Source organism: Euprymna scolopes, chromosome 11 (assembly GCF_053919585.1).
Source record: "Euprymna scolopes isolate OS-2025 chromosome 11, ASM5391958v1, whole genome shotgun sequence".
NCBI classification, from domain to species: Eukaryota; Metazoa; Mollusca; class Cephalopoda; order Sepiida; family Sepiolidae; genus Euprymna; species Euprymna scolopes.
The window spans coordinates 108,302,309-108,329,766 of record NC_136492.1 but is presented as its reverse complement, the minus strand read 5'-3'; the positions used below and the strand labels follow the sequence as shown (position 1 = coordinate 108,329,766).

The window sequence follows — 27,458 nt, the reverse complement described above, 5'->3', positions numbered from 1 at the left end:
AAAAAAAAAAAAAAAAAAAAAGAAACCCTCCCATGCAGTATTCTGCCGCTTTAAATACGAAGCGGGGAGGGGGGGCATAACGTGAAATTACGTTCACACGTGAATCACGCATGCCCAAGAATTAGAAGAGTACACAGCAGACGCCCAGAGAGGCAGACACTTACATAATTTCTTATATGCTAAGGCAAAGGTGGCACCTCTAAAGCCTAAAACCTTGACAACACTTGAACTATTGGTTGCCTTTTTCGCAATCAAATTTCTTGATAATATTTTAATGGCCAACAAAGGAGTGAAGTTTGAAAATTTGTATCTAGCTATAGACGTCCAAATAGTTCTAACTTGGTTAATGACCAAACAAGCAACAAGAGCATTTTCACAAAAAAAATGCCTCAAGAATGTGGCACGAATAGAAGAAGCAATACTAGCAACTTACAACATGCACATCAAATATAAATATGCGCCTTACAGTCAAAATCCTAATGACTCGAGACCTGACGATGGCTAAATTTAAAGAGGATTTCTCCATTTGATGTTCTAGATTGAGCTGGTTGTCTGATGAAACTTTTTGGCCTGATAGTGCACTTGATGCCTTAATACAGACAATCAACAGATAATTTGCACCAACTTGTTGTATGCCTGTGGTGAAATCTATTTTGAACACACCCTTCCTTCAACAGATTTTCCCCTTCCAAACTTCTACATGATTTTCCGGGTATTTGAATCTGTTATAAAGAAGTCATATATCTGTGTTTGTTCACAATTTAATATAAACAAAAAGGTATACACTTATTCCAGCATGATTTGTGTGTGTGTGTGTGTATATATATATATATATATATATATATATATATAAAAATTCAAAAGAAATCTATATTCAATGAATAACCACATTTGCATGTACCATTAAAGAAAACCCATTTTAATAATTAGCTCAATGTTATAAATTATTTGTTGTAATAGAATCGTTTTAATTGTTCTATTTAGAAATATTTAAAGTTACAGTAGAACCCTGGGATATGGTGACCCTAGAATACGTTTTGTTCAGGTTACAATGTTTTTCCGACCCCTAGTTATGATATTTACCCTGTATTACGGTGTTATTTATGTTATTTGATTATATACATATGCATTATATATTGTACTGTATTTTGTTACTAATTTGTAATGTTGTATCCTAGGGTTCTACTGTAATTTATTTAATCTATTTTTAATTATTAATAGCTGCTAAGAGGTGCATTTAAAAGCACAAGCAAGCTTATTTATTTAAGCTATGATAGTTATTTCCTTGTTTAAACTATGAAAGTTACTTTGCTTTTGATTTTCAAAGACAAAGATTGATGAGTTTTATGCTTCCCTGAATCCAACATGGTTACATTTTCTAACAAGTTAGGATATTCAGTGTATCTTAAATAGTATGTGAATAAACCTGCCCGACAATCTTTCAACTGGGAAACGCCGGACGCATACAACTAGTTTATATATAAATCAAAAGGCAAACAAGTGGACTATAAACAGGCTGCTTCCAACTACTTGTTTAGGATGATGCAGCAGCAAGAATTCCTAGAGCTGAAATTTCTACATAATCCATATGGCAAACCCATCCTGAACCGTGCGAGTCAACTGAACCTGTTCCTGGACAAGTCCGACATGCTCCGCTCCAGGGACCGGATCTAGAAAAATGTAACTCATCATGAAATTTTGAACCCTGTATTACTTAAGAATCATCCCTTGGCTGACTTGATTTTGAAAGATCAACATGAGAGAGCTAAACACTTAGAAGTGTTGGCTTCCCTTAGTAGGACCAGAAGATCAGTTTTGTCTACTCCAAGGCAGACAAGCTGTGAAAAGACTGCTGAAGGACTGTTACATTTGTCAAAAATTCAACTCAGTACCTTTCAACTAAGATGGCAGATATTCTTAAACAGAGTAAATCTAGTGAAACCATTCTTATATATGGGAATGCGCCATATTAAACATTTGTGGGTTTACAATCTGAATCAACAAGGTTTATATTCTAGCATTTACGGGTCTAGAAATTAGGACAGTAAATCTAGAAGTGATCAAGGACGTGACAGTTTATGCATTTCTACTGGCCTTCATTAGGTTTTCCAATATGTGGGGCTTACCTTTTCATATCTATAGCAACAATGCAAAATCATTTCTTGCCAGGGTTAGTATACTACATCAAACCTCCACTTGAGAAATTAAAAAGAAGAAATCTGGTCACAATATAAAGTTTATTCCTCTTCATTCTGCTTTGTATGGAGGAGTCTGGGAACAAATTATAAAGACTTTGAAGGGATGCCTCTACAAAACCATTGGAAGATCCATTTACAGTCAACTGGAGCAGCCATCTCAGATGTAATGCGCAGTGAACAACAGACCTTTAATATATCTGAGTTTGAGCGTCTGGAGGTAATTACACTTAAAAGCAAAATCCTGGACTTTAGATTGGAGATCTCAATTAGCAAGGGTTAACTGCCTTTATCACAGGTATTGTTGGACTCCTTGAGAAATCCTGATGATCTGCTCAGGAAGTTCAAACGAATATGGTACGAAGATTACTTGCTCCCTCTTCATGAATGCAAAAAAGATCTATATCCAATTAGATTGGAGATATTGTTACGATAAAACCCCAACAAATCTAGACCTTTTGGGCATTGGGAAGAGTAGAGAAGTTGTTTCCAGGAGATGATGGAATGGCACACTCTGCAGTTATGCTGGGAGTGAGAATATAGTCTCTTAAGCATCTGTATCTGCTGGAACTACATGAAGAACATGAACGAGAAGTGGATGATTCTGAACCTTGTTACAAAGAACCAAATGAAGGAATTTCTTGGTTGGACACTACTTGAGGAGGAGGGGTCCATTTTGAAACAGGCAGATGAGTGATTGGCCATGATCTGTTGCAACCACTGGTTTCATTTTAGATGCGTTACGCTCAGTGCGGCCCCACCAAATGAAGAGGAGTGGTTTTATAATAGTTGCTCTAGCCATCAAGAATGACGCCAATATATAATACAAGAACTTGATTTTGTTTTTCGTTGAGTGGGAGTGTATCAGAACAAAAAAAATTTTTTTTTAAAATAAGATGCACAACAAAACAGGCTTTACTTACCTGCGACCCTCACAAAGAGTGGAAGCAAAAAATATTTGAGAGAATGTTGACTTTATGCTTTATAGTTGTTGCTATGTTCGCCTCCTTCGATTAGTTAACTTGGCAATAAAAAGTCAGATGAACAGACTTAAGGGAGTTTAATTAATCTTGGATTTGCACCGAGGCATGTTAATTCTAACATTAACAGACGGAAAAGGTTATACTCTCTATTATTTTTTTTTACCTACGCTACAGGTTGCCACAAACCATTGTTGAAAACTTTATAACCTCTACTTTACAGCTGAAATTACCCCCCCCCCAAAAAAAAAATAGTATTTGCACAAGTATCAAATATGTCTAACAAATATACTCATTTAAAAAAAAAATTTTGCTGCATGGGGTGATTGTAATAATGTATCCAAACACGCTAGAAAAAAAAAAAAATAGTAATCTGGCAGGACAACAAGAGCGAATTGCAATTTCCACAAGTTTTAGACATTTTTGTATTTAAAAGTCTTCAGGTAAACCTGAAGACTTAAATACAAATAGGAAATTAATTTTATATAAAAATGTCGAATTTGAGTATGTTACTTGAACGAAAAAGTGGTAAAAAAAAAAAAAAAAAAAATTGTTAATTGTGTGTATTGTCTGGATTCGTTTCAAAATAAAAAGTGCAGCTGAAGTACTTGGGTTTCAAAGTAGATAAACGTTTAATATGTTAAAACACACAAAATAAAAAAAACTAATCCAATTGTGTACCTATTTACTATGCCTCCCCACGGGACAGAGTTAGACACCAGGGTCGTTTTTTAACGTGGAGAAAAGGTACAAAAATAAAAATTGTCTCAATCGTGAAGGATTTCTCCTCCACTGAAAGAGAACGAGAAATGGAAGTGCATGTGTAATTAGAAAAAAATATATACTAAAAAATTGCTGCCCCCCCCCCACACAAAAATTAAAAAAAAAAAAAATGTTAAGCCGGCTTTCATAACCATGCAGCCTCCAAGGGTCACCATTAAATCGCACGTACTTATTTATATCTTAACGATTTAAAACTAAAAATAAATCGCTACTTATGCAGAACACGGACTTTGCCGAAATAAAGTTCTTGTCTAGAAACCCATTCAACATAAGAGGAGGGGGTGGGGGGGATAGCACAGGCCGTATTTTAGCATAGGTACAAAAAAGTCCGCCAAAAGCGAGCTGGCCAAAAAGATATTGGGGATGTTTTTCTCCTTAACACTGATTGAAATATCTAACTTCAGATTTGGCTTCCATTACATGGGAATTTTCAATTTAACCAATTAAATTTTATATTGTTTGGTAAGAGTTAGCTATTGTATATTTGCCCCTCCCAACCTCTTGTTAACTCTACACTATCATCTTCATCAATAAAGTTTAACAAAGAAGCTTAAAGAAAAAAATAAAAATTAAAAGGCTGACCTGTATGAGAGTGCCCCCCCCCAAATGCGTTTTTTTTTTTTTTTTTTTTTTTTCACCTTTTTTCCGATTGTCATAAATTACAAAATTAACTATCATATTAGCAGAAAGAATTGACATCGTTTTACCGACGTATCAGGTGACTGGTCAGATTCTGTGTGTACGTAGTTCTCATGTCTATGTAACTTTGATAATTAATAAAAAATAAGACGGCTTACTGATTCCACATTAAAAAAAAAAAAAAAACCGCTTAAAATATATTTCGGGATCAGTAGGGGGACATTTTTATTTATTTTTACAGTTTGTTGTAAGAGAATTTAAGGAAATCTCACCGTGACGAATCACGTGACACATCGATAAAGTGATGTACGGAAAGTCAGCGAGCAAGTAAGTACCTATTTACAATACCTCCCCACGGGACAGAGACACCAGGGTCGTTTGTTAACGTGGAGAAAAGGTACAAAAATAAAAAAAAATATTGTCTCAGTCGTGAAGGACTGCTCCTCCTCCACCGAAAGAGAAGAAATGGAAATGCAGCATCTGAACAGATACTACACTTTGATCTTGACCCGAAGGAGCAAGTAAGTAGAACGTTATAACGAGAAAGTGCTCCCCCTCATACACACTTTTTAAAAGTCATTTTTTTTAATCAATTTTTTCAACTGATGATAGTTAACCTATGATAATCGTCGGAAAAAAGTTATAACAAAAACTTCTTTTTTTTTTTTAGAGGGGGCACTCTCATAGAGGTCCGCCAAATAAACATAAAGTTTGTTTTACAATGTAGAGATTCGAAAAAATGGTTAAAAATTCAAATATATAACAAAATGTTAGAAAAGGCAAGATAAGTTACTCGTATATCTGAATAAGTTCAGGGGGTTTTATCAAGACCGTCTTAACGAAGGCCACGGTTTTATTAACTTTAAAATGTTTCGGTTTGAAAAACATTGCCCAGCGTTTCGTGAGAACAAGAAAAGTGTCCACAACTTGACACCTAAATATTTGAAGTCTAGAAAATGACTTAAAAATAAAACCCACCAAATGTTACCGTAACAATATTGAGCGAGTTTCCAACAGTATTTTGTGAGTTTTTCTAATTTATACGTCATTATCCAAGCTCCAAATATTTAGGTGCTAATTCGGATATTTCTCTTGTTCTCACCTAACGCTCGACACCGCAGATTTTTTGGTGCTAACTTAAATCGTATTTCCAAGTTTAAGTTTTATCTTTTTTCTTTTTTTTAAATTGTATATAATAGGTACAAAACACCCTCCCCTCGCCATGTTAAGAATGTCTTTTTAAAAACGTTATTTCAGCACGGATCAATAAGTGCACGAGTACCGTTTTTTTTTTTCAACCGAATAAACGTTTTAAAGTGAGTAAAACCACTAAATACTTTTCCATGTATGTAAAAGAGTAAGTCATCTTTCCTTTGATAACATTTGTTATATAAATGAATTTTTTACCATTTTTTTTCGTATTTATGTGTATTGTAAAACCAACCAGATTTACTCGAACCGATTCAGATACCGAAACCTTAATTGAACAAAAAATAACCCTCTTGTGTAAAAAAGAAAAACAATCAGTTCTTGTTAAATTCTTTGCAAAGAAAAAAAGTTTCTGTCCATCGAATCTTTACGTGCATACTAGGAACAGACTCCGTACGTACTAAATTACGCTACCCGCGTTTGACTTTTTTTTTGGGGGGGGGGGGGGATCCATTTCGCTATGAAATCAACACTGACTTTATAAACGGTGTAAATGAAATTAATTCCCTTAAAAGAAAAAAATAAATAAAAATTCGCAGAATTTGGAGAAAAATAAGTTTTCTCCGCGCAATTTTTTTTTTTTTTTTTTTTTAAATCTTTTTCCGTTAATTGTTTTCTAAACAAGATATTCAATAGTAATGTGCAGTTTTTTTTAATGAATGATGAATTTTATTTTTTCCTCGAACAAAAGTTTTTATGGGGCAATTTTTGTGAGTATGTAGGGGGGGTAGAAACTGAAAGACTGCTTATCATTCTTGTTGATATTTTGTGTTTTTAAAAGTACATTTTATTTTGAGTTTATTTTTCTGCTGTTTCGGCGATGCTAAAAAGTTTCAAGTGGCAAAAACAGATATTTTACTTTATTGTGCGTAGTTGTAGACTTTGCTGCGACCGCAATTTTTTTTTTTTTTTTTTTTTTTTTAACGGTTTTGATCAATTTAAATGGACTTAGTTGAGCTTGAAGTAACAGTGAGTTAAATTCAAATCACCCCAAATAACACAAACTAAATAAATTAACGAATTTCTCTTCGTGTTGAACTTTTTAAACAACTACGACTTATTGATCAACCGATTCTTTCACATTGAGTTTTATTTTTTTACTCCTCGAATAATCCGATGTGTCTGTATTTAGAAACAAATTTCCTGAAGTGCGGACAGCCGGAGTCTGTTTATTTTTTAATTCAATACTATTTTTGCCCTTATCATCGTCGTCGTCATCATCTTCCTCGTGTCGTCCCGGTTCCAGACACGCCAATTCACCGCGGCTGTTCCATAGAGATCGTTTCCGTCTTTCTATTGGGGCGCATTTTTCTCGGACATTTCCACTCTGGACGATGGTGCTTCTTTTTTGTTGATTCGTATTGCTGACACTTTTGTTAGGGTTCCTTGACGAAATAAAATAACTTTGCTTTTCTGTGTCATTTTTGCTTGTAGTTTCCATTTCATCGTTAGTATTTTTAATTTTAGTTGAAAACAATGGCACGGATGTCCGGGACATAAAGGGGGGACTATTGTTATTAGACGAAGTTGGTTGTTGGGAAAGCTTGTTATTAAAGGTGTTATTTCCAGACGGTTGTTTCGTCTGGGAGGGGAGTAATTCCATATAAGGTAACACAGAGAGTTTTCCTTCCATAGAAGCGGAATAATTGTCATCATAAGCGATAGCCTCTTGGACTAAAAGTACCAATCCATTTGTCTCTCCGTTCGATTGAATCAAGTCGTGGACCAACCTCGAACTGTAAAGATATTCGCAAAGTTTTTTAAAGCAGTGGACCAATATGGTTATTTGGGTATTTTCGACAAATTCGGACGTATCTTTACACCAGCTACAAGAAGGTTTCAATTTCATTTTATTGCCGCTGCATTCGGTGCATACGAAATGCTGGCAAACATTTGGTTTCATGCCGAGCGGTCGGCGAAGTAAATGTCCGCAAACACAACAGGACAGGACCTGACGAAGGTAAGAGAGAAGGCCGTACAGTTCGGCCACGTACTCTTCGGCCTGTAAAACGTAACGACAAGTCGTCAAGTACAAATGGACGGCACTCATCTTCTTCAAGTCCATGGCCATCGTAAAGATCGGTAGCGACGGCGGCAGCGGCGGTGTAGTCCGTTATTGTTGTTGTAAGGGAGAGAAGATGTTGTTTTCGTCTTGGCTAACCGGAGATCTCAACAAAAAGAAAGAGTTGTTAGGCGTGAAGAACAAATAAACAAAACCTTCTCTTAGCCCCAGAGGTGGGGTGGGGGATGTGTATTCGATTTGTTATGTCTATTCCGGTAGGGGATACTGTTTGATTACTTACCCACCATCAACAAAGGGTAACGTTGATTTTCATAACCAAAAAAAACTCGATAAACTTAGACAAGTTTTCTTCTACCAATCATAAATTTAATAATTAAATCGAAAAATAAATAAATAAAAATGACACGTAATTAAATTAACATTTGTAGTATTCAATGAAATGATTTTCCATTTTTTTTTCTTCAATGTAATAATGGATAATTTCGTTTAATTATTAAAATCTATTTTTAAATAAAAAATATTTTCAGTTTCTAAAAAAAAAAAAAAAAAAAAAAAAAAAAGCACCAAAGAAAATGCATCCAAGTCAACGACAACAATACATAAAAAAAAAAGCGATACTTCACGGACTGTGGCAGTGTGGCACCCACTGTGCTGAAATAAATGTGATGAAACAGTGTTTCATTGAAACACATTCTAAAAATGTGTGGGGCTTTGTTAACTATTCTGTACTTTCACGTAACAATTTAATAAACAAAAGATACCATAAAAATCTAAAAATGAAAACTTGAAAAAAAAAATAAATAAATAAAAATCTTATTAAAAAAAAAAAAATAGCATGCTCCGTAAACTGCAGAAGTACCAATAAAAAAAAAAAACCTCTCTTATTTAAAATTGTGTTTAAAACTGAAGTTACCCACTGTGTTATGGCGGCCTAAAATCTAAAATCGCATATTTGACGTGGGCGGAGAGCGGTGTTAATGAAAAAAAAAAAAAAAAAAAAAAATTTTGAACAAAACAAAATAAGTGGTAAAACAAAAACAAATATATGATAAATAAATGTCATCAAAGTCGAGATAAATTACTCTTCTACCTATCTGGATAAGTTTTTCTTGTGTGTTTTAACTTATTTTACAGCGTTTATTTTGAATGTGTCGAGTCCTAAGTTAGAACAAGAAAAATGGCTGACATTAGACTGTCATCTAGTAAGTACCGATAATCGCTCAAAGATCGAAAATTAAACAAACGAAACCCATCCAATAAATGTAACAGTGATATAAAAAGTTTGAAAGCAAGCGATCACGATAAATAAATTACAATAGTTAAAATAAAAAATTTATTGAAAGATACATTTGAGAATGTTTGAATGCGATATGTGTAAGTATGAGTTTCTATGTGAGTGAAATATCTCTCCAACTCGCTTCATGTAAAAAAAAGTTTGCTGAAGAGTTGGATATATATGTGAGTTAATGAAAGGTAGCAGTTTAGTTGTGTTGCTGAACTGTCCGCTTGCATGTATGTGCAGAGGGTGTCAACGAATCAAGTTGATGATGGTGAATATTTTTGTTCCTTTCATGTGGCTGGTTAATGTGTGCAATGCTAATGCTTGGTGTTTGTTTGAGTTTTACACATGTGGCAAATATAACAGGTAGTATTTCTGAGATTTTAGCTGGAATTAAAGGTGTGCAAATTTGTTGGTAGGAAATGAATGAATTGTTTTGACGTGGAGTCACGATGCATTGGTGACAATCTAGTCCATCATTTGATTCTCTCAGCTTTTATATATTAGACTAATAGGGGGGGGGGGGCTTTGTCCTGCCATAAAATACGCTTGAATATATTTTAATTCGTGTATATTATTACTATAGAGTTGTGATTTCAAAAGTAAAAATAAAGTATTTGGGTACCATCAGTTAGAATTGAAGCGGAAACTTGTAGCATTTAAAGCTGGTGACGTTACCACTGTACCAATGTGACACGAATATGAACTGATTACAAATAAACTAAGATGAATGTACAAAATGTATGAGGATTTTTTTCAATTTTCACCCATTTTTGACCCCTTAAAAACTATTTTAACTGGCTAAAGACCCATAAAAGAACAGTCCAGAAAAAATCCAATCATTTGAGGCCCCTAGCGCTGCTCTGCGACTTTTTGTTTCGGAGGAGATAGAGTTTGAAAATATGGAGGCAGACATATAGCCTTTTATAAATTAGATTACACAAACGTTCTAGAAGAATTTTGTGGGTTTGTATTACTGTACACATAGATTCGAAAAAGTTGTCAAAAAACAAATATAGAACAAATAAATGTTATCAAAGGCAAGATAAGTTACTTTTCTACCTAACTGGATATATTTTTTGTGTTTTTATTCAGTGTAACATGTTTATTCAGCTCGAAAAACATGCAGTGTTTACCGATGTATTGGAAAATTCAAAATGGCAGCCGACTCTCGGAGAGGGTACGTTTGGGAAAAGGTATTATAAATAATAAACTAGACAAAATACTGTTAGAAATTCGCTCAATATATGTTACCGTGACATAAGTTGACATATATTCGGTTGTTTTCTAACAGTATTTTGTCTAGTTTATTATTTATAATACCTTTTCCCAAACGTACCCTCTCCGAGAGAGAGTCGGCTGCCATTTTGAATTTTCCAATACATCGGTAAACACTGCATGTTTTTCGAGCTGAATAAACATGTTACACTGAATAAAAACACAAAAAATATATCCAGTTTGGTAGAAAAGTAACTTATCTTGCCTTTGATAACATTTATTTGTTCTATATTTGTTTTTTGACAACTTTTTCGAATCTATGTGTACAGTAATACAAACCCAATTTTGCTTTCATACCTAACATGCTGATTGGCTAATTGTAGTGTAGATTTTTTTTCTTTACACATATGCATTATCATTTTTGTTAACATAGTTGAACTGATAGCATTTCAAACGCAATCTTGACACGGGCTTTCCTCCTGAAATATATTCAATATATATTTAAACATAAAGGAAATATGATGTCAATAGCAAATGGAATGACACAAAGTAACTGGCATAGGTTTTGTTGGTTGGACTATATTCTGCTGTTTGGATTTTGTAGTAGTATTGGAATTATTAAGGAGTCACTAACAGTATGCACTGTGATTGGATGAAAAAACAACCAATCACAGGCTTTCCTTTTAGATTCTCATCAACACCATGAGAGCGGTTTTTATGAATTATTTTTACCTTGTTTGCTTATTGGGGCCTCAAGGGCAACATGTGTCTGTAAGTTCTTTCTATCATTCAATACCAGACATGTGTAAGGATTTTTGACAGCATCTGCAGCACAGAAAAACTCAAGGCTTCCTTTTTTTTCCTCAATCTGGCCAAAATTCCACAGGAAACATACATCATTAACAGGACGAATCCTACAGATAAGTTCTGCAAAACACGACTGTTTTTGCAAGAGAAAAATTCTTTCTACATTCTTTCCTATAAATACAAGTTTTTTATAACATTTTTCATTTGTGTTCGTGTTCCTTTCTTCTTGTTGACGTCACAGTATTTTGTTACCATATATAGTTGGGGAAATCCCAACAGTAGAGTTGCTGAATGTTGTCTACCATGTCGGAAAAGTAACATTTATAAATGAACAACAAATAAACAACGCTCACTAACTGCACAACTTACACGCTGTGTGAATTTATTATGAGAAACGAGTACAAGACATGCTTAAAGAAAGTCAGTAGGAGTGTGTTTTTAACATGTCCGCTCAGTTTGGTGTTCCAAGTGTAAGAGACCGAGAGAGAGGCAAACGTAAATAGAAATTCTATATCACCACCTGTGGCTGAAACATGCAACTGCTGGAAATAAGGAGTAATAACTGTATACGTCTCAAACTTGAGGGTGTTGTGCATTGTATCTGTGAGTGTGCTGCATGCGAACGAGGCTGGATAGCAGTTTGACAACACGTCTTTATATGTTGTACAAAAACTGGTTTTAAACGATCCAGTGTTAGTTTCAACATTGCTTGCTTTACATATGGTAAAGTATTTTTTCTGCACCATCTATTACTTCAAAAAAACTGCAGTATTTAACAGACAATGGTTTATTTCTATTATCGTCCATAGAAAATACAACTTTTTTCCTGAATATATAATAGTGATGAAACAATTTCAATATGTTTTCTGATTCCGATACAATTACAGATTCCATGATAAATTCCTGATTCTGATACAATTACTGATTCAGATTCTGTATAAGTCACCAAATATTTAACTATAAAATTGTTATTATTTTTCCTGATTACCATAAAAACACATCTTAAATATGTATATATTTTCTCAAGTGTAAAAACACGCTTGTGTGTGTGTGGGGTGGGGGTGGGGGGGTGATCTATAGATTTTAGTTTTACTACCAGCAGTGGAAGATTTTGTTCAAATAAAATCAAATAAAAACAGATAATTAAAGGAATCGTTTAAAAAAATAGGCACAAATTTTTCTGATTTCAATACCGGTTCCGATACCCCAAAAAGTTCTGATTCTGATTCAATTAGATGTCCCAACACTAATACATATATATATATATATATATATATATATATATATATATATAGATATATGACTACTTCATTTAATCACGTAAATTAATATACGAAAGTATAAATTTATGCGTAAACTAAAGTATAAATTTATGCGTATTTACTTCAACAGTGCTCAATAGGTAGGTAGAGCTAAGTAGTAAGTTATAAAATATATATGGCACTTAAGCTACACAAAATATTCTGCGTTTCATCCACGCTAGGATTCTGTGTAATATATATATATATATATATATGAGAAATTCAATTTAAACTGTTTAAATTAGAATTTACAACAATTTATTATTTGATAAGAAATACAAGTTGAAAAGTTAAGTTTCCTTATTCCATGGAGTTTCAAAGAATGGCACTTATCTACAGAGGAAAGTAGTTAACAAAATAATATTCATAGGCAAGCTATAATTTTGCTGTTTAGCACATAAATTGAAAAGTACAAATTATGAGAGAAATTATATTTGTATAAAAATTAATAACAATGCAGAATTGTATAGGTTAAAAGGATATTCCAAATGAAATACAAAATCGATGAATAAAACTTTGAAAAAAAGCAGTACAATCCAAAGAAAATGTTAATTGGTTAGATGTAGAGATGCAAATGAAATAGTCCAATAGTAAATGCTATTACATTTACTATTGAACTATTTCATTTACAAGTGGCTGATCGGTAATCATGAGCCAATTCCAAATGTGAAGATGACATTCTAAAATTGTGGTAGAAGATTTTCAACTGGAAAAGATTATCAGTGAAACAGTTATTATTTGCCTTACAACAAGAGAGAAAAATCCTGTTCACTCCCATGAACTGAGAAAAATTAAAATGAATTATGCTAAAAACTTAAAGGCAAAAAATCTTATATCAATGCTCTATCTTGAATACTGAGCTTTTTCATCTGGTTAGAATTGTCCTGTAAATACAGTAGAACCCCGAGATATAGTGGCCCTAGGATATGTTTTTTTTCAGGTTACGTTGTGAAATAAAATGTTTTCCGGCCCCTGGTTAAGGTATCCCCCCCCCGTACAGTGTTATCTATAATGTTATTTTTTGGGGTAGAGAGGGCTCCCGTAAGCCGTGGTGAAGGCAACATTTCTAGGAGAAGCAAATCTCTGATTTAAAAAACCATAAAGCGGAAGACCAGTACCCGCATTAAGCTGGTCTGCAGTTTAATTTGTTGCTGGCTATCTTGCTCTTGCTTGTTGCTGGATCTCAACATTTTGAACCGAGAGAGAGACTTAGCTGTCGTACAAAGCTAAGACTCTGTAACATCATATTTGTATAGATACTCCCTCAGACATTTAGGCTCATGGATTTTAAATGTCTGAGGGAGTGGCACTCGTCTGACAAGACGTTGCAATCATCATCATCATAATGTTATTTGATGATATAAATGTATATTATATACTCTACTGTATTTTGTTGCTAGTTATTAATGCCGTATTCCGGGGTTCTACTGTATTAGTATTAATATTTATAATCGCTTTTATTTTACAGAATTATTCAATTTGTAAACTTGAACATTTTTTTGAATTTATATGTATATATGTACTTGCCCGATCATACAATATGCTTAAACATGATATTTTAATATTTGCAGATTGCGTATGTATTATTATAGAATCAATCCTCTGTTGAATATTATATATTAAGTGGAATAATTTGCCCGGTGGACTAATTCGAAAAAAAAAAAATAAATAAATAAAAATAATGATAATGTCATTCATCAAATTCTGTCTGTGTTTATAATAGCACGTCAGCTGATATTTGGGCTTACGATCTTAAAAATAGTCTTTTTTCTCTTATAGATAAAAAGTGAAGAATTTTTACAGGAGAATATTTTGTTACACCGGTATAATGTAAAATATTTCTCTGTAAACATTTTTTCATCTATAACAGAAGAAACTATTTTTAAGATCGAATTTTTTTTTAATTTTCGATACTTATCGGATAAATTTCTGTACAAAACATATTTAAGAACACTACCAGACATATATATTACCTTTGCGTGAAATTTGCAAAAGATAGGCTCAGCCGTTTCGGAACTTATAAAGAAGGAACTCACACACACACACACACAGTGACTTATATATATATATATATATATATATATATATATATATATATATATAATATTTTCACAAAATCAAGAAAATAAAAATAAAAAATGATAGCATCATATTGTGTATTTTCATATTTATTACAATTGTTTTGTGACCATTCAGGCAATTTCAAACATTATATGATTCAAAAATATTTCAAAATAGCCACTCTTCAGACGGCAAAATATACCATTTATACATATATGAACATTCTTCTAATCTCTATTTCAGAGAGCAAGCAGTTGAACCTACCTCTACCCAACTTTTATATGTTTTTTTGTTTAATTGTTTTCTGTTAGTCATGGAATTTATGAATCAAAGAATTATGCATCATTTAATTCAGTCTGCTTGGGTACAGATGCTACTCATCTCCCTGTAGAATTTGTATAATAAAAGGACATGAAATTGCATTCTAACATTTAATAAACAACTTTATTGGTTATCTTCATTAGTAAGAATAAGAAAATGGGTTTGTTGTGGAAAGAGTTTCTCTGTAAAAACGTAGATTAAAGATTAGACAGGCTTGTTGAAGGAGAACAGTGTTCACATGCACTGTTTCTATAGTAGTTGCGGAGACATGTGTCATGAAAGATTTGAGACAATCCTGTAGTATGAGAAAAAGAGTGTGTACATACCGCATGGAGGTCCGTGTGTGGAGATAGTCATGTTGGCTTGTTTGTATTCATGTCTTAGTTGAACTCTGAACCCGAAGGCCAGGTGAATTTGGTTGAGTCCCAAGAGAGAAGTTGGGGGTGATAGGTCCGTTCCACGTTGAGTTATTGTCAGTCCCAGATCTGAGGAGAAAAAAGAGACTGTGTTGCTGGCTTCACCTTTTATAAACTTGGTTACATGACTGTGAGCTGGCTTCTGATTGGACATGCCAGAATGGAAATGTATTTCAAAATCTCCAGCTGCAAGAATTCGCTCCTGCTTGTGTTTGTTGCAAATCCATTTGCTACAAATTTCTTGATTCTCTTGAATTGTCAGGATTACTGCCGCATAAGCTTGAACAAAACGAAAGAATCACTAGTAATGTGCATGAGAAACATTAATCCTCCACGTCTATGTAATGGCACAAGATTGATTGTTGAAGAGCTTTATGATAACTTAATTGTTGCTGTAATCATTGCATCAAAATTTCATAGAGAGATTGTCCGCATTCCTAGGATTGAAGTTATTTTAATCTGAAGGGGATAATGTTCTAGTTCAAAGTGTTCAGTTTCCAATGCAGCCCGCCTTTGCCATGACAATACACAAATCAATGGGACATATATTAGAAAAAGTTGTAATTTACTTGGAGAAGTCAATATTTCAGCATGGTCAACTATATGTTGTGCTAAGCAGAGCTAAACGTTGTGATGATGTCAAGCTATATATCTCTCAGAGAAGGTATACAAGAAAGAGCATGAATAAAAGTGCTTTGCTTTAATATTGGTTCTCATGTATTAAAAGCTTTATAAATATAGATTTAGAATGATCTGTCATTTTTATTAGCACCGACCAGTTTAAATACCTACTCTATAACACTTTGACCTATTTTTAAAGACCGAACAGGTAATCTAGTATATATATATATATATATATATATATATTAGTGTTGGAACAATTAATCAGAATTGGGAATCAAAAAAATCAGAACTTTTTGGAGTATCGGAAAAAGTTGTGTCTAAAACAATTCATTGAATTATTTTTTTTATTTGATTTTGTTTAAAACAAAATATTCAAGTGTTAGTAGTAATAATAAAATAATAAATTTTTATTGCTTTAAACTTCCAATAAAACTAAAATCTATAGATCACCCCCCCCCCCCTCCTCCTCACAAGTGTGTTTTTATGTTTAAGAAAATCTATGCACATTTAAGATGTGTTTTTACGGTAATCAGAATAAAATAACTATTTTATAGTTAAATATTTAGAGATTTATAAAGAATCTGAATCTGAATCGGTAATTGTATCGGATTCGGGAATTTAGTACAGAATTGGTAATTGCATCGGAATCAGGAAAAAATATTGCAATCGTCCCATTACTAATATATATATATATATATATATATATATATATATATATATATATATATATATTGTAGTATAATAATTCTCCAAGCTCCAGATATCGAGTTTTCTCAGTTGGTTATTTCTAAGTTGGTTTTTGAACAACTTACGTGAACCATGTAAGCTGTTTAAAATGGTGTTTTTATAAGTTTTTTAAGGTAAACATCTGAAGAGTATATGACTAAATACGCAGCAATAACATAATTTTTCAGACTTGTTAGTCGCAATACTAAACAATACTGTAATGGATACCTTTTGAAACTCGTATTATTTAAATTCAGTGGACTACTGTTTTCGTCTGGAGTGTGATTTTCACATTTCAGTCGATGTAACCTCCAACCTTCTTCAGATGTATCTTGTTGAACTCAATAATGTTTCTATCGAACTCGAGAATTTAAATGGAATTTCGAGCGGAACCCTTTATTTACTTCACGGGGGGTAGCATGCTCTTGTTCCTTCAGCCATGACTGGATAGAGGTCCTAAGTAATTTGCTATAAAGAGTTCTGCTCGAAATTCCTTCTACTGGTATAAAACAAATGTCTTCGTTTAGGATGTTTCTGATCAATAGTGGAAGGATTGGGAGATTTCAATCCAATTCTTCTTATTCTAATACTTCTAATACTAGCAATGCTTTTAGTTGTATGTATAACTGCTCAACTGTGCCATTAGCACTAGAATAATATCTACCTTTTAACTTTTTTTGTGTATGATTGAAATTGATATTCTGAGTTAATCTAACCCGGAATAAAGTTATAGTCTTGTTCATGGTTGAAAAACTCTTTTAATATACTTTACATCAAACAAATTAGTAAATCCTTGAATAGTTGAAATCGAAATTACGTTTAAATTATAATGATGTCGAGTACATCAAAATTAGATGCTTATAACTTTGTTAACAGTATATAATCATTTCCTTGAAATTTCGGTTAGAGTTCTACTATTTCTACAGGGTTCAAAAGACAGTCACCAACCTAATAGGTCCGATACTGTCAGCTAGGCCTCAACCTCTGTTCCATCGATGAAATATTGCATCCCCCTGCTTGTTTTACAAGTATTTTTATGGTCAGTGCTCCAAAGAACTTCAAACCCTTGCATCCTCTCAATGTAAATACCCCAGACAAACCCAACAAGCAGCTAAATCCCGCCTACACACTAGAGATCCCTAGATGCCAGAAAGCCTTCTACTCTAATTGTTTTTTCCCTAGGACTGCTAGACTTTAGAATTGTCCCCAATAGTATTCCTCCTACTAAAGTGGCACTGTGCCTTGTTTGTGGTGAAAATGCAATTAAAAAAAAATGTTTAAAACGGACATCAGAGTGTTTGAAAGTACCTATAGGTGATTTCATAAGGTGCTGTATTTTATCCTTCTGACACATCAGAGATGTCAGATCTAAAATTTAATATCCCTTGCACTGTCTTCAGACTAAGAGATATATCTAAGGCTTTTGACAGGGTTTGGCACGATGGTCTTCTAAGGAAAATTAGGCCATAGATCACTAGAAGAATACGTAATGTAATTAAATCCTTCTTAAGTAAGAGAAAAATCCAGGTTGTCCTCGACGGTCGTACATCTAAACATATGATATAAATGCAGAAGTACCTCAAGGGTCTATCCTAGGACCTTTATTATTCCTGATATTCATAAATGACCTCCCTGATAAAATTTTTTCTGAGATAGCTATATTTGCTGATGACACCACTCTCTATAACAGGCACGAGGGGAAAACAAATGAACACATATCTAAGGAAATGGCAGAAACACTAGATGAAGACCTCCAATCTGTAGTGGAATTGGGACAAAAATGGATGGTCACATTCAATGCTGCTAAGACTAAAATTGTTTCCTTCAATAATTACAAGAAATCTTCTCTACCACCAATAGCAATGGCCAAGAACACATTACCCAAAAGTACTTCCTTTAAACTCCTCGGCCTAACGTTCACAGGGAACATGAACTGGAATAGATACATTGAGAGCATTACCAAGGCTGCTGCAAAGAAGGTGGGCTCTCTCTACCGTGCTAGAAAGCTACTTACGTCTGAAAGTATCCTGTACCTCTATAAGGCCACCATTCGCCCATGTATGGAGTACTGTTGTTACATTTGGGCTGGTGCATCTGCTACTTGTCCCTCACTCCTGGACAGGGTTTAAAAGAGTCCCCAACCTGATAGGTCCTGAACTGTCATCTAAGCTTAAGCCTCTGTCCCATCGACGAAATGTTGCATCCCTCTGCTTGTTCTACAAGTACTTTAATGGTGAATACTTTGATGGACCACAAGCACTTGTACCCCCTCAACGTGAATATCTCCGACAAGCAGCTAAAGCCCACCCCTACACAGTGGAGATCCCTAGGTGTAAGAAAGCCCTCTACTCCAATAGTTTCTTTCCCAGAACTGCTAGACTTTGGAACTCCCTTCCGAGATTCTGCTTTCCCAACTGTACTGACATGCAGAAGTTCTTTGTTTTTGTTTGAGTGTAACGCAACATTAGTCCAAGTTTTTTTTTTTTTTCCAATATAATGTTGTTGTAAGAAGTATGTTGTGGTTTGCTTGAAGCATTGTTTAACGGATAAAAGGTGTTTTTGAAGTTTTTTTCAATGCAGGAATTATACAGTCGTTGTAAGCAAATAAATAATAATTAGGCCGATGACAATGGTAAAAACGAACAACCAGTGAAAAAGCTATATGAAATGCTCTGTCGGGTTTCAACTAATAAGAATGTAAGCAGACATATTTTTTCTTATATATATAAATTGGAAGAAAATTAAATTAAAAATTAAAGTCATTATCCCTCTCCTTTATCAAGTATTAACAGTCCTTTTAAGGGTATTCGCAGCCTTTTGGCCAAGATCAAAGTGTAGTATCTGTTCTTCAGATGTGGCACTTCCATTTCACGTTCTCTTTCTGTGGAGGAGAAATCCTTCAGGACTGAGACAATTTTTTATTTTTGTACCTTTTCTCCACGTTAAAAAACGACCCTGGTGTCTAACTCTGTCCCGTGGGGAGGCATTGTAAATAGGTACTACTACTACTACTACAAACTACTTGTATGCAAACTACTACTGCCTGCCTGCTTTCTGAGACTCCCCTCTACAATCAACGATCACCAGCTCACTCCTGAAGCTTCCCAGAGTTTCTGGCGTCTCCTGCAGTCTTTGGCCTCCTGCAGCTACCCATTCCAGTGCCTGTTGATGTTCAGCTACCCTTTCCAGCACCTGTTGATGTCCAGCTACCCGTACCAGTGCCCACTGACGTTCAGCCACCTTTACCAGCATTCACTGACATCCAATGCCAATTAACGTCCAGCTACCTGTATCAGTGCCCACTGACATCCAGTGCCAATTAACGTCCAGCTACCTGTATCAGTGCCCACTGACATCCAGTGCCAATTAACGTCCAGCTACCTGTATCAGTGCCCAATGACATCCAGTGCCAATTAACGTCCAGCTACCTGTATCAGTGCCCACTGACATCCAATGCCAATTAACGTCCAACTACCTGTATCAGTGCCCACTGACATCCAGTGCCAATTAACGTCCAACTACCTGTATCAGTGCCCACTGACATCCAGTGCCAATTAACGTCCAGCTACCTGTATCAGTGCCCACTGACATCCAGTGCCAATTAACGTCCAGCTACCTGTATCAGTGCCCACTGACATCCAGTGCCAATTAACGTCCAGCTACCTGTATCAGTGCCCACTGACATCCAGTGCCAATTAACGTCCAGCTACCTGTATCAGTGCCCACTGACATCCAGTGCCAATTAACGTCCAGCTACCTGTATCAGTGCCCACTGACATCCAGTGCCAATTAAAATCCAGCTACCTGTATCAGTGCCCACTGACATCCAGTGCCAATTAACGTCCAGCTACCTGTATCAGTGCCCACTGACATCCAGTGCCAATTAACGTCCAGCTACCTGTATCAGTGCCCACTGACATCCAGTGCCAATTAACGTCCAGCTACCTGTATCAGTGCCCACTGACATCCAGTGCCAATTAACGTCCAGCTACCTGTATCAGTGCCCACTGACATCCAGTGCCAATTAACATCCAGCTACCTGTATCAGTGCCCACTGACATCCAGTGCCAATTAACGTCCAACTACCTGTATCAGTGCCCACTGACATCCAATGCCAATTAACGTCCAACTACCTGTATCAGTGCCCACTGACATCCAGTGCCAATTAACGTTTAGCTACCTGTATCAGTGCCCAATGACATCTAATGCCAATTAACGTCCAACTACCTGTATCAGTGCCCACTGACATCCAGTGCCAATTAACGTCCAGCTACCTGTATCAGTGCCCACTGACATCCAGTGCCAATTAAAATCCAGCTACCTGTATCAGTGCCCACTGACATCCAGTGCCAATTAACGTCCAGCTACCTGTATCAGTGCCCACTGACATCCAGTGCCAATTAACGTCCAGCTACCTGTATCAGTGCCCACTGACATCCAGTGCCAATTAACGTCCAGCTACCTGTATCAGTGCCCACTGACATCCAGTGCCAATTAACGTCCAGCTTCCTGTATCAGTGCCCACTGACATCCAGTGCCAATTAACATCCAGCTACCTGTATCAGTGCCCACTGACATCCAGTGCCAATTAACGTCCAACTACCTGTATCAGTGCCCACTGACATCCAATGCCAATTAACGTCCAACTACCTGTATCAGTGCCCACTGACATCCAGTGCCAATTAACGTTTAGCTACCTGTATCAGTGCCCAATGACATCTAATGCCAATTAACGTCCAACTACCTGTATCAGTGCCCACTGACATCCAATGCCAATTAACGTCCAACTACCTGTATCAGTGCCCACTGACATCCAGTGCCTACTGATGTCCAGGTGCTGTGTTCCAGTACCCACTGTCGGTTAGTTGCCTGTTTCAGAGCCTACTGACGTTCAACTATCAGTTTCCAGCGATGAATCCTGTCTCACTCGTACTGATCATGATCTCGTCCCTACAAATTTACCACTTATGTTTTACTTCATAAATAAAATATGATATCCGTCATCTTTAAACGAATATCAGTGTCTGTCATTTTTCTTTTGCTATTGCCATTATCTTTTTGCATTTGTATCTACTTTATAGTTGTATGTCGATTGGCACCTTCACACACAGCCTCCCAACCCGCTGCAACACTAAATTAATATACTTTTCAGGTCTAGTTTTCATTTGCACCCATTTTTTTTTATTATTGCTCTCTTTGCTTCTATTTACGAGACTTTGCTTTATTTTTTCCCCATTTTCTAAAAATATAATTGTTATACAATAAAACGTATTATATAACGACCCCAAAATACATTTGGAGAGCAATCAATGCCATGTATGCATTGGAAATATTACAACAGTAAAATGATTTACTGAAAGATACTGGATATTTTTTTTCAATTTGAGCGAAGTGTTTCAGAGACTGGCTGTTCTGTGGAAATCAGTTTGCAACTCAACGTACTCTCTACAAAATTTGCTATTGTGGTATGTGACAATGCATTGACTACCGTGTTGTTCTTGCTTTGAATATATATATATATATATATATATATATACGCAAATCTGTAGCATATTCCGAAATGAAATCTTAATGTCTGATTTTTTCTGGACATGTATTTGTCAAATTTTCTTGTCTTTGTATACACTAGTGGTTCATAGTTTGTGTACACTATGAAACTACACCTTATATCTATGTATTCATAAAAGTGAGAATATGTGCATGGGTGTGTGATGACAATTCTCAACCTATATACTCAACGAATTTTTGATATACAGACTTAAAATTTGGTATGTAAGGTATTCAGACACGTGGAAAACTTTAATCGGTTTTCATAAAAAAAAAAAAGGACTGCTACAGGATCAAAATTAAAAAATTGGTCTTTAGGGTGATTGGATTTTATCTGTTTGTCAGTGGTTTCACGACTGCATGTGCGAATTGTTCACACGACAGTTTTCTTATTTTAAACAATAAGTAGGTCTGAAAACACTTTTTAAAGATCATGGCAAGCTATCCTAATGTACTTATGGTACTTGACTCACTGTCTTTAGGTTTTGGTTTCGATCTCAGCTTGAGTATTTTTTTTTTTACTTACAAAAAGTGAACTGTTTAGAAAAAACATAATACTCGCATGCACATGTCTCAGTTTCTGTCCGTTTTTTTACTTCATTTTTTTTTTTTAAAGAAATTTAATGTTACGTTTAATACCGGGAAACGCCGAGTACATCTGCTAGCATATGTATATATTTGAAATGTAGTATATGTTTGAACGGCTTGATTGTTTAATAAATAGCTAAAAATTCCCTTGAGAAAATGCTGCATCTCATTTGGGCAAGGAAAAAAGGAAATGGATTTCCTTACATTCTTGATTTTCTATTCTATTACTGCTGTTATAACGAGAACATGCCTTCAGAGATCTCGAGATTTGACATTTTTAAGGAATACAACTCTGAGTATTAAAAAGGGAATACGATTGAAGGGAGATAACTCTGTCGTCTCTCACTGTAAATACCGCAACACCAAATGCATCTGTAACTAGACACTTATGACGTACGATAATTTTGTGAAATTAGTGAATGCTGACTTAGTTTCATTGAATGCATTTACGTCCTTGTTCATTAGAGTAACGTTTTTATGTTGTTTAGTTTATAATGTTGTTAAAGGCTGTAAAATTGACGAAAGATTTGCCATGAAACACGAGAGCTCATTTAATTTATGATAGTTCAGATAGGAGAAAATCTCTGACTGATTCTACCTTTTTTTAAGTAATGGTGAAATTTCGTTCTGATCGATTCCATACCCCCAAAATTTGTGTAATGCCAAAAATATATTTTTTTCTGTGTTAGTTCTAAGTTTGAATTGTGAGTAGTTGCTCGAGGAGAGACTTATGCTGCTTTGCAGCTTTGCTGGTGATGAGCATATCATTGATATATGCATATAGAAATGGGAGTCCATTTTTGCTTCCTTTATTTTGTCCTTTAGTCCTCACATTCCATGAGCGATGTTTCTGACAAAGAGAGAAGAATTGCTGTTTTCTGGGTCAAAATCTATTCCTTCTAACATTTATCATCAGCAAGTTTTTGACCTTAAAAGTAGTATATATTTTTTTAGCTTCTTAAATAAAGTGGCTTCATGTCCTGTCTGAAGTGATTTCCATAATAAATAAAAAGTACTTTAATCATTCAATCTATGAAAAGCCTGAGCTGAATATAATGGGAAAACAAACAGATTCAAAAAGTAAAAAGTAAGCGATTCCTGCTACATTTAAAAAAAAATATCTTCTTGTAGTAGTATTCAAAAATATGCTTTTGTAAAGTCGATTTAAAAAAATATTTTTGCACCATTTAGTCTCAACACGAAATTATGAATGTGTGAGATCAGGCAGTGGTCTGCATTAAACCTATGATAGTCTATGCAAGGTCGGAAATCTCCACTGTTTGTGTTTTGAAACTAAATGCAAGAAGGATGCAAATGGGCTTTTTAAGTATTTAATGATACATTACTTCAACATTTTGCCCAATTCTTTCTCAGAGAAAGCATATTTTTCTGGATTTAAGTGAGTGTATGATTGTCCGACTTTCTTTATTATGTGATGTGTATCCCAGATTTTACTTTGGGAGTCTGAGAGAGCCTTATATTTCAAATTGACAGTTAAACCAAGTTAAAAAAAATAATAAAACAAACAATCAGCTTCTATTATAGGCCTTTGTATGGTGTAGGTTAATAAATAAATATGCATATCGGAAGTTAAAAGACTACCGAGTATGTGTATTGCATCATCCTGATTCTAATAACAGATTTTAGTTTGGAAATTTGACAGAGTTTTATTTTTCAGATTAACAGTTAAACCGAGCTTTAAAAATACAAAAAAAAAAACAATTGTAAGTTAATAAATAGATATGTATCGAAAGTTAAGAGACTACTGAGTATGCGTATTGAGATACTAGAAATAATAAAGGATGCCCAGTGAGAAGTAAGGCAGTTCGACTCTGCACTGATTCAAACCACATGTCTATCTCTTTTTTTTTTTTTCGCTTTTGCTTTTTGTTTCAACTTTGCAGACTGAGCCTATGAAATGACAGTATAATTTGAGATTTTCTCGTCTATGGAAAAGTTTTTATTCTTGGGTTGTGTTTTAGTAATTTTTCGATATTTCAAATCTGATTGTGTAGTTATGTCCTGTATTACCCTAATGTGTGACCGTATTTGTGGTACTATTCAGCTGTGTAAATAGTACTTTCTATATTGTATCTGCTAATTTGTTTTAAGAGGTTTTCTCACATATGGATATAAGGAACAGAATAAATAAAGTAAGGGGCTTGTATTACTGTACACATAGATTCGAAAAAGTTGTCAAAAAACAAGTATATAACAAATAAATGTTATCAAAGGCAAGATAAGTTACTTTTCTACCAAACTGGATATATTTTTCGTGTTTTTATTCAATGTAACATGTTTATTCAGCTCGAAAACCATACACTGTTTACCGATGTATTGGAACATTCAAGATGGCGTCTGATTCTCTCTTTAACACCGTAAGTTTGGGAAAAGGTGTTATAAATAAAAAAACGGATAAAATACTGTTAAAAACTCGCTCAATATATGTTACCGTGACATAGGTTGACATATATTCGGCGGGTTTTTATGAGTATTTTGTATATTTTTTTATTTATAACACCTTTTCCCAAACTTACGGTGTTAAAGAGGGTGTGAGACGCCATCTTGAATTTTCGAATACATCGGTAGACACTGTATGTTTTTCGAGCTGAATAAATATGTTACATTAAATAAAAACACAAAAAATATATCCAGTTTGGTAGAAAAGTAACTTATCTTGCCTTTGATAACATTTATTTGTTATATATTTGTTTTTTTGACAACTTTTTCGAATCTGTGTACAGTAATACAAACCCAAAGTAAGCAGTTTGTCCAACTATCAACTTTTCAGTATCAACTCGACCATATCCTATCTGTTTAAATTTCTCTTTTTTTAAATGTTTCCTTTGTTCTTCTTCTGGCTGTCATCATCTCTTGCACTCCCGACTGTCAAGGGTATGCACTGTCTCGCAAGTATGAAAAATAAACAAGCTCAAGAAAAAAAGGACTCCAATACATTTTGCAGTGATCCATTGTACTCTGAGTATGTACATTTGACACTATCAACCCTCTAAATACTAACATCCACATCTTATTCGTCCGTTGGTTGATCAATTCATCTACCTATCTGCTTGTCCTCAATTGTTTGGCCTTTTGACTAAGAACAAAGTGTAGTATCTGTTCTAATACTACAGTTAACTTTTCCTGTCCTCAGTCAGTGGAGAAGAAATCATTCATGACCAAGACAATTTTAATCTTTTTTTTGTTCCAGAGTGCCCCTTTTTGAGAAGCTGGATTTTCCCTACATCAAAAACCGACCTTGTATCTAACTCTACCCTCGTGGAGAGGCAAATAAATGGGAACTATTCCAAACTGTAGCATGTCATCAATTGTCACAAACTCAAGACTGTCCATAAACTTTCATTAATTGTCACAAAACTCAGCCCAACTTCTATGTGTGCCGTCCTTTTCTTCTTTTTCATCTTCTCTTCTGGCTGTGTCGTTGTTTCTCATATTGGTGGCTGCTGAGAGCAAACACTAGTTCACAAGTATATATAAAAAAAAGTAAACAACACAAGAGAACCCAAAGAAAGCACAAACTTCAACACATTCTGTAGATATCTGTTGTACTCTGTGTGTGTGTCTGATGCTATTGATCTTCTAAATGCTAAGGTTCATTTCTTAGTTGTCTGTTGATGCCATGTTCGTTAGTTGGTTGATCAATTCATCTCCCCATCTTTGAGTCACAACCTACCTTTAACTGTTGCAAACTCAAGACTGGTCATAAAACTCCCTCCCACCTCCTAACCTGTCTGCAAACTGTAAACTATCGTCAACTATTACAGAACTCACTACCACACCCACTCCTAAAACTATCTGCAAATGAATTCCAAGTAGATTAACCACTACGTCCAGTCCTTTATCCCAGTCACTGCCACACCTTGATTAACTATTCTATTTTCAAATGCCTTGATGTGCCTTAGTGAACCACCTCTTCTTATTGTCTTTCTACTAACATCACTATTTCCTCTTTTTTTTTGTTATAGTTTTTTTTCCTTCCTTTTTTAATCACTTCCTAACACTTGGGGGGGGGGACATAGTAGCACATATCCAACCAATACAACAGCAAACACAAACAAGCCAAATACATTAAACAACTACAACACCTTCAAACAGACTTATAAAAACAAGAAAAGAGCTGCCTCAGAAAGTTTTTTCACAACAAACAAACAGCCCTTTTCAGGGCTAATTTCCAAAAGTTTTTCTACCTTCACTGCCTGCACTGAGATTCCTGCCTACGCCTCCAGCTGCTTCCAGCGCCTCCTGCAGCCTTCCAGCGATCCTTAGTACCTCCTGTAGCCTTCCAGCAGCACTTGGTGCCTTCTGCTGCCCTCAGCAACTTTCCAGTGCCGGTCGATATCAGGTTACCTACTCTAGAGCCTGTCAATGCCCAGTTACCCATACCAGAATCCACTAACATCCAGCTCAGCAACCTGCTGACGCTCACCTTCCAGAGACTACTGATGTCCAGTTCAGCAACCTGCTGACACCTACCTTCCAGTGCCCACTGACGTCCAGCTTCTGATCTTGACAATCTATCTTGATTTTATTTTGTGTTTGCCTTACAATCTTTCATCTTTGGTTGTCAATAAGAGTTTATATCGTCCTTTTTAACTGCACACTGTGTTTGTCATTTCTTCTTTATCTTTGCTGTTACCTTCCTTGGCCTTTGTGTCTAATATTCTTAGTTGCACGGTCGATTGGTTTTATCACCTTTCACTCCCCTCCGCCATATACTTAC

General features: G+C 35.0%; 1 protein-coding gene and 1 long non-coding RNA gene across 2 annotated transcripts in view; one reads left to right on the top strand and one right to left on the bottom strand.

Moving 5' to 3' along the window:
* Positions 1-956: 956 nt before the first annotated feature.
* Positions 957-27,458, top strand: part of LOC145288059 (uncharacterized) — a 28,823-nt gene continuing 2,321 nt past the window's right edge. Inside the window, exon 1 of the long non-coding RNA XR_013869254.1 lies at positions 957-5,118. This is a non-coding gene — a long non-coding RNA (uncharacterized LOC145288059). The remainder of the gene's footprint in view (positions 5,119-27,458) is intronic.
* Positions 6,245-8,211, bottom strand: LOC145288056 (uncharacterized). Its single transcript, XM_080136089.1, has one exon. It carries the CDS (start codon positions 7,875-7,877, stop codon positions 6,864-6,866), a length of 1,014 nt encoding a protein of 337 aa, XP_079992215.1. The 5' UTR covers positions 7,878-8,211; the 3' UTR covers positions 6,245-6,863.